Genomic DNA, 12,563 nt, shown 5'->3' on the forward strand with positions numbered 1-12,563 from the left:
ACATACAGAGGATGATAAATTGACCCCTTAAGGGTATAAATTGCCACTGATTTGTATCATACCAGCAACATGAACAGTTGGGTAGTCATTCCACTTTTCAGCAATTACAGCCTCAGATAGTAGAACTTTGGTCAAAGCAGCTGGTAATGCTGTCATAAAGGTCCCTGGGGAACATTGACCAGGGCTAAGGTGGTATTTGCCCATTAGCTGCTTTACTTGAAGTTTTCATCATGCAGACTAATGCAGATCAGGATGATTTCTTTCAAAAAATGATAGCAGGGGCAGCTAGGTGGCACTGTGGATAAAGCACTGGCCTTGGAATCAGGAGGACCTGAGTTCAAATTTGGCCTCAGACACTCGACACTTACTAGCTGTGTGACCCTGAGCAAGTCACTTAACCCCAATTGCCCAGCAAAAAAAAAATTATAGCAGTTATTTGCTGATATACCAGCCAGTATATTGGACACCACCCCACACCTGGCAAATTTCCTTGATGCCAAGCCTCAAAGTAACATGTCCAGAAGCAAACAGATAACTATAGCCTCCTTGCTCTATCTCTATTTGTTAGAAATTGCCTAAATTCCTTTGCGTTCTTGGAAAAATTCTCAATTTCTCTCTTTTGTATTCTGACCCCACCCAAAGAGGAGGCCATCTTCTGCCCCAGAGCTGCCCCTCTTCACCAAGCTGAGAGACCTTGAGAGAGAAGGAAAAGATCTTTCTGTCCTGTGTTCACAACTCTCATTGAACCAAGGCATGAGACTGCCTGTCTATTCATAGAAAAACATTGACTGACTGTGCACAGAATGCATAAAATCTATCTGGGACTAGAAAAATAAGATCAATGAAAAGTCCTTCAGACCTGACCTAAGAAGAGGAGACATAATGACAGAAGGCACAGAGAGAAGTTAAAGAAGGGGGAAGCAAGAGGTGTTTTCTTTTTTGTTTGTTTGGGCTTTTTTTGTTTTCGTTTTTGTTTTTGTTTTATTGTTGTTTGTTTTTTTGCAGGGCAATGAGGGTTAAGTGCCTTGCCCAAGGTCACACAGATAGTAAATGTCAAGTGTCTGAGGCCAGATTTGAACTCAGATTCTTCTGAATCCAGAGTCAGTGCTTTATACACTGCACTACCTAGCTGCCCCCAAGGTGTTTTTAAAGAAAAAAATTCATAAAGGAGATTTAAAGGGATGTGTGTGTGTGTGTGTGTGTGTGTGTGTGTGAAAGAAAAAGAGACACAGAGATAGAGACAGAGAGGTCTTTGTGGGGAAGATGTGTTTGCATGGGTGCAAAAAAGAATGGAGAAGGGAAAAGTTGAGAGGGCAGGGGAAAAAGAAGAAAACCACAGAAGATAAAGATTTTTCTACTTGGAAAAAAAGCCCTCCAGAACAGCTGCTGCTGCTTTGCAAGACTGTTTCTAAAGAAGCAATACTAGTAAGCATATTCCTTCCCTTAAGGAGAATCTACTTGCAACCCAGCAGCCATTCTCCTTGGCTTTAGCTCTGGGAATTTTCATAAAAATTTTAAAAGCTCCGTCAATCTCTAAAAACGTCAGATCCAGAGCCCCTCATGACATTCTATTTGGGAAAAAGGACTGTTATCAGGGGAGGCCAAATACTCACAAATTTTACATTTGATCTTATTTTCTAAAGATCCACATTGAAAATGCAAAGTCGTGTTATCTTTTATCGTCACATTCAATACAATTTGCAGAGATTCAGTCTCAGCTGTTGAAGCTTGAGATTGTGCCTCCCAGCAACCAGTTTCTAGTGTTCACTTCTCCAGATTGTTCATCCAAAAAACCAATTTGCCAACAAAATAATCCATTTCTCCCTTCAAGTTTCAAACCATGACTTCATTTTGGTATCCACAGACTGTCAGAGGACAGAGGGCCTTTATCCAAACTGGAATGTTTCCGGAGCTCTTCCTGGCTGATACATGAGATGCCATGGCAACATATTGGGCCTCAGAGCCACCAATATCATCCCTTTTCTCAGGCCCAGATCATTTAGAATTAAAATATAACAGGAAGACCTCTGTCTTTCCATTTTTTGTGGCCTGTGGTGTATTACAGGAGTAAAAATTAAAACCAGAAACATCTGAGTAAGTTGCATGACACTCTTTGAGAAAGCCACCTCTTCAAATACTTATCAGGGCCCCATACAAATGGATTAAATTAGGGTAAAATTCAGGGCCAAAACTGCAACTTCCAGGAGCAACAGTGGCCTTAGCTCCCTTTATTTATTCTATGATGTCAAATAACAGTGTAACCCCTAAAAGAAGCATCTCCTATGTCAAATTATAAATGTTATACATGTGTGTACATATACATATAAATATACACATATACATACACATGTATGTGGGGAGGGTATAACTTTTGTGTTGCTAATCTGAACCTAAGATTTCATTGGAAAGGAAAGTCTATTGTGGAAGGTCCCATCGTTTGTGAGGATCAGCAACTCTCTAAGATTATAGAGTACAGACTTACATGCTTAGAAACTCTGTAACCCATAGTCTTGCAAGTTATCTGTGGCAGTAAAAGGTTAAGTAACTCTCCTGTGGTCATACAAATTGATATGTATTACAGGAAAGAGTGGAATCTAGCACTCTAACCACTATGTACACACACATGCATGTATAAAAAATATATGTGTGAGTGTATATACATAGTTATATGCATAATATATATTTGTGCATTAGGTATATAGACTCAGGTGGATCTGGTAGAGCATGAGTTCTTTGAGAGCCAACACTGTAGCACAGTGCCTGGAGTATAGTAGGTGTCTAATTAAATGCTTATTGACTGTTGAGATCCCTACATGTCTAAGGAACAGCAGATCATAATGACATGAGCATGTGTATGTATGTGTACTCATATAGGTACCTCAAGGATCTATGATTTCATTAGTATGGACTCTTCTGCAAATTCAGACTTATCTATATATGGAAGGAAAGAATAAGCATTTATTGAGCATCTACTATGTACCAGGCACTATGATATTATCTCTTTTAATTCTCACAATAACCCTGGGAAGTAGATGCTATTATAATATCCATTTCACAGTTGAGGAATTTGAAGTAGACAGGGATAAGTGATTTGCCCAGGGTTATGCAGGCAGCAGATGTCTGACTGTATATATAAAACATTTATATCTATATATATATGTACACATATATACATATATGTATACATGTCTACCTTTATGAGACAGGCTGTACAGTAGATTGAGCACTGGTCTGGGAGAAAGCACATAAATGTGAGCTATTATTACTGTTGCTGTTGCTATCATTATTAAACACATATTTGCATATGTAGCCTCAGGATATGTATGTCATATGTACACATTTATGTATGGTGTATGCATATGGTTTTTCACATTTATTCTTAATTTATGGAACAAAACTAACATTTCTATAACATATTTTTTAAAAGATTGCACATGAAACTGCAGAGCTATTGTGTACAACTTGCTATTCCTTTTAAATATATAATAAAGTTATTGGTAAATTTTTTAATTTCTTTTTTCTTCCCTCCTTTCTCTCCCACCCCTGGCACCCTAGAGATAGCTACCATTAGTTATGAATAGGTATATGCATATGCAAAATTATTCACGTTATGTGATTGTTTACATACATATATGGAGGTGTAATACCCATCTCTGGACCCTCCTCATCAGAAGTCATGCTTTGTGTCATCTTCTACAAATGTGAGTTGTGATGATTCCACAGGGCACAAAAATGTCTAATTTTAGTTCTGTTAGGGAGTGGCACATATGCCCTTGCAGAACGAATTGAAAGGTTCATGGTCTTCATTGGTATTTAAATGTTGTTTTTCTATTTGGAGAAAACAAAAGTGAAACATGTGATACCACTTTTTCTTTTTTTTTTTTTTTGATACCACTTCTTAACCTCTAACAAATGCCAGCTGGTATTACAGAGTTGTCTATACATTTGCCTCAGAGTATCTGAGAACTTCCAGACTACTCACAGGATGGTAGTGAGGGGGAGGCAGAGAAACTTCTAACCACAACTGACCACTGTAATTTGTCTTTGTCCAAAGCCCCTTCAGGTCATTTTCTATAAGCCTGAGTAGCTCCTATTCAGTGAATTTTAGATGGCATCTGGTGGGAGCCTCATGTATCTAGAGAGCAATAGACCTGCCTGATAAAAACATCTCCTGGATGATATCACATCAGGACATTTTGATGGTCCTGAGATGGTGAAAAAGAAAAGGGAACAAGTCACCTACTAAGTGTCAGGCACTGTGTTAAGTGCTTAACAAATATCTCATTTGATCCCCACAACAACCCTGAGATCATCCCATAGTGTTATATAATTGCCCTGCAGGCTGCTCCAAGGCACCCATTTAGTCTGGTCTACTTTCTATACACTGCTGCTTCTAAAATTCATTTTTAATGCACCTAAAGAATAGAGTTGTGAACTATTTCAGAGGTCTAGTTCATGTGTGAAATATTAATAGTGACTTTAGTTCAACATAACTGTTTCATTGTCATTCTAATAAAAGTAGATCAGTGCTTTATGACATGATGATATTTATAGATATTTGAAATATTGTATTTTTAAGAAAATAGAGCAAATAAAATATTTGAAATCCCATGACTATTCTAATAATTGGGAAGTTAAACTGCTTCTTTTGCTTACAGCAGCATGTATAACAATGAGGACCTATTGGGAGAACTCAAATATAGCTCTTGTTCTTGGTGGTTGGAATTAGTCTTAGCATTTGTATATGTTTGTGGCCACTCAAAAATAGGTCATTTGATCTCCAGAATTATATTAAATAAAAATTTGAATTATATTAATATACACATATTTTATTAAATATAAACATTAAAAGTTTTGACATCTTAAAAATAAGAGTGAATACATAAAAATTTAAGGAAATTCTTTTCTATTATTTCCATTTAGGGAAACCTGGTTGAGAATGGAGCAAGTATCCCTAAAGGAGAAAAGGTAAATAGAATTTGAAAAAAAAAATTAAATCATTGAGAGGGTTGTTTTTTTTGTCAAGTTATACTTTAAATCTCAGGGAATGGCTGCATTTTTAACAGTTGAGTCTAAATACTTTGGGTGGTTATCCAGTTTGCTCTATGAAACAACTGCCTGCTGGCTATGTGGCAATTTTGGGATTAGCCAGGAGGACACTTTTCAGAAAAGATTGTTGAATAGCATTTGGTGATGGTGCAAAGAACAAATCAAGGGGAAATACTTGTAACATGGTGAATGCTTTTAAGCTACAAGTTCTGGTTTATAATTGGATATTCCTTCAGTTTGTATATGTGAGAAAATGCCAAGCATTTTGTGGCAGAGTGTCTTAGCTGACCCCTCTCTCTGTTAAAAAAATTAATCCTTTAAGCACTTGTGCTGTACTTTATTGTTTTATAATAGAAAGGAATGGCTTACACATAATAATGCCTGGTTTCTCTCAGAAGTGAATTATCTCACAACTAAACTTCTGGCAAATTTCTATTGTGTTCTCATTTTCCAATTTCTATCTCACTTATGAGTGATTGCCTAAACCCTAAAGTTGGCAGATTCAATTTTGTGGTCCCCAGGACTTCCCCCATTTCTACCCTCTCCTTTTCCCACCAGTTTGCTTCAGAAACTGTGGTAATCTTCAGTTCAACAGAGACTATAATTGCATTTCCTAACCTAGTTACAACAACACACATTAAGCCTCTAACTACAGATGAGGTGGTTGTAAAAATCCTATGCAGTATATATTAATAAAGTCTCTGTCCATGGTGCTTTCATTCAGCTACTAAGAAGTCTCATGATTATGAACAGAACATTTGATATGAATCTTGAAAACATAATTTACATGTCTTCTATGCCAGCCTATTAAAAAAACTGCATCTCCAATACAGAAAATACTGCCAAAATGCCAATTCAGTGGAAATGGGGAAGCAGGGAGTCTAATTTTATATCCTTTATGCTTTGTGTGGATTGACCATTGAAAATTAAGTTTCCTGCAGGGAAAAAACTTTTGACGTTCTTGAAAAGAAATCAAAGAATTTGACTTGTCCATATTTCTTATAATGGGATATCTTACAGAATCATAGCCCATTCTATAAAAATAAACCAGTGTTCATCAATTAATTCTTGTAAAGTTAGAGACATACAAAATTTTTAAAATTCCTCAACTTATCCCATGAGAAAACTGAGTCAAAAAAGCTGTGGTCCTTTAAAAATTATCTAAATGATGATTTATGTCTTAAAAAAACAGCTGGTTTGTGTTTTACCAGAACATACTTTATTCATTAGGAAATCCAAGTTACTTTCGGAATACTTAAAACCTCACAGTGATGAGAATTCTGATTCTGTGGAACAGGTGTATCAAGCCCCAAAGAACTTAACTGTTGCTCAAATCTCCTGTCTCAGAATCTTAAATGAAGTAGAATTAGAGAAAACCAATTTTATTATGAAAATAATAAGAAGAAACAGTCTAAAGGGAACAAAAGAAATTTTCAGACAATGTGTGACGCACATGAACCAATAGTGATTGGAATGTGTAACTCAATGGTAGAAAAGCTGAGCAAAGAAGTAAGGCATTGGAGAAATTAACTAAGAGACATGAATGTTAGACACCTAAATAATAAAAATCAACATGTAAATGAAATCAGCACAAAACATGACCATTTAATATTGGTTTTTGAAAAAAGTAACACTTCTTATGCTTTAATTGATCCTAGATTCCTCAATGTGTTTGTTCTTTCAGCAGTACAAATTGGAACCTGTTCATGCCTTCTTATCCTGTACAATTTATGTCTAAATCTATCATAAATGTTCTATAGCACGGGAGATACTTTAGAGTTTGTAAAGCATCCCACAGATAGCAAAGCAATGCTTGTCTATTTTTTATGTCTCATTTTCAATTCATGAATATCCTATTTCCTTTTCAGCTATACAATTCAAGTAATCATTGGTAATACACTTCATTAAATATACCATGTTTTTCTCTCCATTGCCCTTTGGATTACCCATAATTTTGATATTTTGATTGTAATTTCCTGATTTATAACCAGATCTCATTATGACAACACTGACTTTAAAAGTGACTTGGAAATATTGGCAGTGCTATGAAATTTACTCAATGCAACCCAGCCTCCTCTCTTCATCTTCTTTGATTCTAGGCTCAGATCATTGTGCCTGCATAAATTACATGTGTTGACTCAACTGACTGCCCATTCAACTATAGAATCTGTTTGATAAGCATTCCTCATCTATTTGTTTTTTCTCATGGGTATTGTTAATCCAATATCTTTTGAGACATCAGGAATCTCACTGAAGACTTCCTCAAATATTCTGAGGCTTGATAGGGCAGAGGTTGTTGTTCAGTCATTTCAGTTATGTCCAACTTTCTGACTCCCATTTGGGGTTTTCTTGTCAAAGGTACTAGATGGGTTTGCCATTTCCTTCTCCAGCTCATTTTACAGATGAGGATACTGAGGCAAACAGAGTTAAGTTACTTGCCACATCTGTTAAGTGTCTGAGGCCAGATTTGAACTCAGGAAGTTCAGTCTTGCTTACTCCAGGCCCAGCACTCTACCCACTGTACTGCCAAGCTGCCCCTATAGTAAGCACAATGCTGTCACAAATAGAAGCATATGGAGCATCAATTGGGAATCCCTCTTCCATTTGGATTCTCTACAGTATTTTAAATAATATCCTAGGAAGAATACTTGCCAAGGTATTTGTAAACTTTTAAGCACTTATAAATGTGAGTTATTACTATTAAGACTCCTTGGACTAAAATGCCACAGGGCATGTCATTCCATGAGGGATGCTAAGTTCTCAAGAATGAAATTCTGAACATTGAAAAAGAACTCCCCTGAAGTGGAAAAGAGATATTTGTCTCAAGAGACAGATGTGGCTGCCTGGGGGACTCACTTAGATCCCAAGTAGACATATACAGATGATGGAAGCAATGGCAGATGGCAGAAGATAAATATAAATCATAATAACATATTTATATAGCACTTACTGTGTGCCAGGCCATGGGACAGTCCTATAAGAATAGTGTCAGGAATGCCAATGCCCAGAATGAGCCAAATCTGGGCAGCAAAGATAAGGATAACAAAAAGTATTAGGGGTGTTTTCGGGGGTGGGATTGGGGGTTCTTTTGACACAATTTGTTTGTTTTGGTGCAAAGAGAATGAAACTAGGGATGAGGCCACTGCTTAATGTGAATAAGATGAGGATGATTGTCAACAGAAAGAAGGCATAGCTGTTCAACTCATTTTTTGTTTGTTTCTGTCTTCTTGGCCAAGGATAATGATCTTTGGACTAGGATGAATAAAACAGAAGTGACTAACGAGCTACCCAATATAAATAGTAGGGAAATAGAAAGAAATAACCTAGTTTCTCTTGATGAGTTTAAGTCACTTGTTCTAGATTATTATTATTATGCAAACCATAAGCTAATGTGTCTGATATTAATTCCTGAAAAAAAATTCTCAAAGGAATTATTAGAAGCATGGTACTTCCCCATGAATCTGGAGTAACCATTGAGGAACTCCTCTATTTTGATAGTTATCACCATCAACATCCCTTGCATTTTTAGAGTGTTTTTAATTTTCAGAAACATCCCATTTAATGTACAAAACAACCTTATAATATATATAGTAAATTTTCTGAATTAAAAAGAACTGGATTTGGAGTCAGAGCACTTGACTTTGAACCATAGCTCATCTACTAACTCACAGTTTCTACTTACTAACAGCATGACTTTGGTCAAGTCACCTTACCTCTCAAGGCCTCAGTTTACTCATTCATCAAACAAGGGGATTAAACTAAGTTATTTTTAATGTCCCTTCTAGTTCTAAATTGTTAAGCTTTGGGGTATATATATGTATGTGTATATGTTTATATGTATATTTATATACATACACACATATATACATACATACATGTGTATATATATTCATTCAACTTCTCCATGTATATACATATATGGAGAAGTTAAATGGCTTTATATGATTATATTACTAAGTCATATTATACTACCAAGTAGTAGGGGCACCTAGAAAGCTCAGTGATAGAGTGCTGGGCCTGGAGAAAAGAAGACTGGAGTTCAAATCTGGTCTCAGACACTTAGTAACTGTGTGACCCTGGGCAAGTCACTTAACCTCTGTTTGCCTTAATTCACTGGAGAAGGAAATGGCAAATCACTCCGGCATCATTTGTCAAGAAACCTCATGGACAGTATTGTCATGCTGTCATCCATGGATTCACAAAGTGTCAGATTTTACTGGACAACAACAATTGAGTAGAAGCCTGATCTTTTGATTCATGGACCATTCATATCTCCATTAGGCTATGCTGAATAGTTTCCAGAGTTTATATGCAGGAAAACCTATGTTAGCATCTGGTGGCAGGCCGAACTAATAATCATTGCCAGATTATTAAATTAAAAGCCAGAAGGCTTATTGTGCATATTTGTACAACTCACTACCCCCTCCCTTTGTGTGAGCAAAGCTTCAGAAATAGTTTACTGCCCTTTGGAGTCTCAGCTTTTTCCATTTCCAAGCAACTCATTCCATTCTAATTTTGTGAGGATATGTCTTTCTCTTCAGCCCTAATATATACAAAATATGGCAGTCGGGGAAGCTAGGTGGTGCAGTGGATAAGGCACCAGCCTTGGATTCAGGAGGACCTGAGTTCGGACCCAACCTCAGACACTTACTAGCTGTGTGACCCTGGGCAAGTCACTTAACCCCCATTGCCCTGAAAAAAAAAATATGGCAGTCTCTAGCAAGCAAGGAAAGTGGAAATGCCTACTCTTTGGTGCCTTTGCAGCCTGTTCTTACCAATAAGTGATTTTTTAAAGGTGGAGCCTACATTTTTGGATGTTTTTCTAGTCTTGTTTGGTCTAACTCTGGAATCCCAACTTTACCCAGTGGTTCTAAGTGAGCTGTATGTAAGCCAATGATTTCACCTCTTAAAAAAAGGAACACTCATCTTTTCTCTTTTTAAGAAAAAGTAAATATTTAGAACAAAAGTTAATGCCTCCCCATCCAAAATGGAAACAGTGAGTACTCAGTGAGTAAAAGACCAACTATAGAGTTTACTCTTTCTAGTGAAAGGCCAAGGATAGAGGAGAAGAAAGGTAATCTGTCTCTATTCCATTCCAAGCTGGATTTATGATAGAGGATTCATACTGGACATAGTTTACACATGAAACGTTCTCAGCATCCTGGCTGTAAATTCATAGCCACTACTTGTAATCTTGTGTCTCTCATTCACAAGGTGTCTGCTTCTTCCTCCTCTCTGCTTACTCGACTTCCTATCTCCTACCAAACAAACTTCTATCAAAGTAAGAGGAAAAGCGCTGAGCCAGTGGCATTCTGGAGAGTGCCTCTCAGTCAATAACTGACACCCTATGGAAACTTAGAAGCCACTGAGAAAGACTGTCCATCAGCCCCTATCTCCTTGTTCCATTTACAAGCCTTTTTGGAAGAGTTCCAAAAAAAAACCCAATAGTATGAAACCCATGAGTGATCAAACTCATAACCAAAGTGAAGCAATGATAAGCAGCGGTTGGTTTCATCTATGGCTTCAAATCAGATTTTCTATGGTGAGTAAATTCTGTATGTTGAACAGTTTCAACATTATCATCTAACAGGTTTACTTCAAGAGAAAGCAAAACATGAACCACAGAGCTTCACAGGGGAAAATAACCTAATTCAACTCCATTTTACAGCTGAGAGAACTGCTACTCCTTTTTGATAAGCCTTACAAGAGGTAAAAATATAGGAAAAGTACATGGGCACAAAAAAACCATAATGTCTAACATTTTGTAAGGGGATCTTGAAATTTAAGGAATGGGCCCTATAGAGCTTCAAAAGGCCTAGATTCATTGACCAGCAACACAGTCTTCCATGGATCTTGATGAATGCCAAGAGGAAGCAAGAGTGGTTGGGTGTGTCTGAAATCTAATTCATGATTTATTTCCTTTCATAACTATAATTTCTGAGATTGTACTTTCTTAGACATGATCTTATAAAGCTTTGTTCCTTATTATAAATCACTCTTCAGAAGATTCTTTGAAGAGAGCCTCTTGGGCTTCTCTGAAGTTACTGCCATCACATCAGCAAGAATGCCTTCTTTGTCTATATTCAGTGGTAATGTCAATGCTAAGAATAACTTAACCTCATTTTCATTCATATGACCACATGCTTCCAGAAAGAAAAAAAATATGATGAAATGTCTGAAACTTGATTCTGGATAATTGTGTTTCAGTTAATCAACATGACATATTTTGGATCACTAAACTAATGTGCCTTATCAGCTACTATAAGATAAAATACTCTCCATTACTTTTCCCTCCTCACCCCTAAATAGATTTTTCCATTTAAATGTTTTTATTGCATTTTTAGCCTGATTTTAGGTAATAGGAAGGAAATTGATGGGTTTTTAAAAGACCTACAGGCAATAAGAACCACTGACAAACACTTCATTGCCCAAAGCATTCAATTTGATGTAGAGCTTCTCATTCTCCCCTTCCTGGGTGGTAACAGCTAAATTCTGTTGTTAAAAGGAAAAGGGAAATACAGAGGTGGCAGGTGAAGAGGGGCATGGAAAAAAGCTCAAAAATGGACACAGATAATCAAGTCAATCCTGTTACCTCATTAAATTTATCATACACCTTTTAAACAAATTATACATTATATAAGTTCTTGCTTTCAAATGTAATCTTCATTTTTGTTCTTTTTTATTGAAATGTTTATTGATTTTTGTTGTCCATAATTAAAAAGAAAAAATTTTAAATAAAGAGAAAAAAATCAACTGCATTTTGAAGACATAAGAAGTCATCGCAGTTCCTGATTTGTTTTCATTTGATTTTTAAAATAACATCTTTCTTCTTATTTCTTTAAAAGGGTGAAACTGGACATCCTGGATTTCCAGGATCAGTTGGTCCCAAAGGACAAAAGGGAGAAATGGTAAGTATTTAATACATGAGGGGAGGGAGGAATCATATAAGCAGTGTTATCACTTTGCTGTATCTGGGTCAATTCTACATTCTTTGATTGTGTACCTTTTTTTCTTTTTTTTTTTTTTAGTGAGGCAATTGGGGTTAAGTGACCTGCCCAGGGTCACACAGCTAGTAAGTGTTAAGTGTCTGAGGCTGGATTTGAACTCAGGTACTCCTGACTCCAGGGCTGGTGCTCTATCCACTGTGCCATCTAGCTGCCCCGATTATGTACCTTTTAAAGAAATAATATTATTTGGCCAAGATAAGCTAGAAAACAAACACATAAATCACTCAATCAGTAAGCATTTATTAGGCAACTATTTTGAGTAAGGTGTTATGCCATATGTTGGAGATAAAAACACTATAGTGAGATAATACTAGTCCTTATGGGACTTATCTTTTACATACAATGTGTTCACAGATAAGTACATATTAGACAAAACATGCAAAAATGAATACAGTAATTAGAAGAGGATCGCTATAAATGAAGGAGGTAGCACTGGACTTAAGCCTTGCAAGGAATTAGTAGTTCCAAGGTACAAAAGCAAGGATGAATATTATTCCAGACTTGAGG

The 12,563-nt window shown here is 36.5% G+C and overlaps 1 protein-coding gene across 1 annotated transcript in view; it reads left to right on the forward strand.

The window, feature by feature from the left end:
• The window catches only part of COL19A1 (collagen type XIX alpha 1 chain), a 438,272-nt gene that overhangs the window by 310,306 nt on the left and 115,403 nt on the right, over nt 1–12,563 (forward strand). The window contains 2 exon segments of the mRNA XM_044002760.1: nt 4,924–4,968; nt 11,895–11,957. Coding sequence (XP_043858695.1) covers nt 4,924–4,968; nt 11,895–11,957 — 108 coding nt within the window.

Source organism: Dromiciops gliroides, chromosome 4, assembly GCF_019393635.1.
Source record: "Dromiciops gliroides isolate mDroGli1 chromosome 4, mDroGli1.pri, whole genome shotgun sequence".
Lineage (NCBI taxonomy): Eukaryota > Metazoa > Chordata > Mammalia > Microbiotheria > Microbiotheriidae > Dromiciops > Dromiciops gliroides.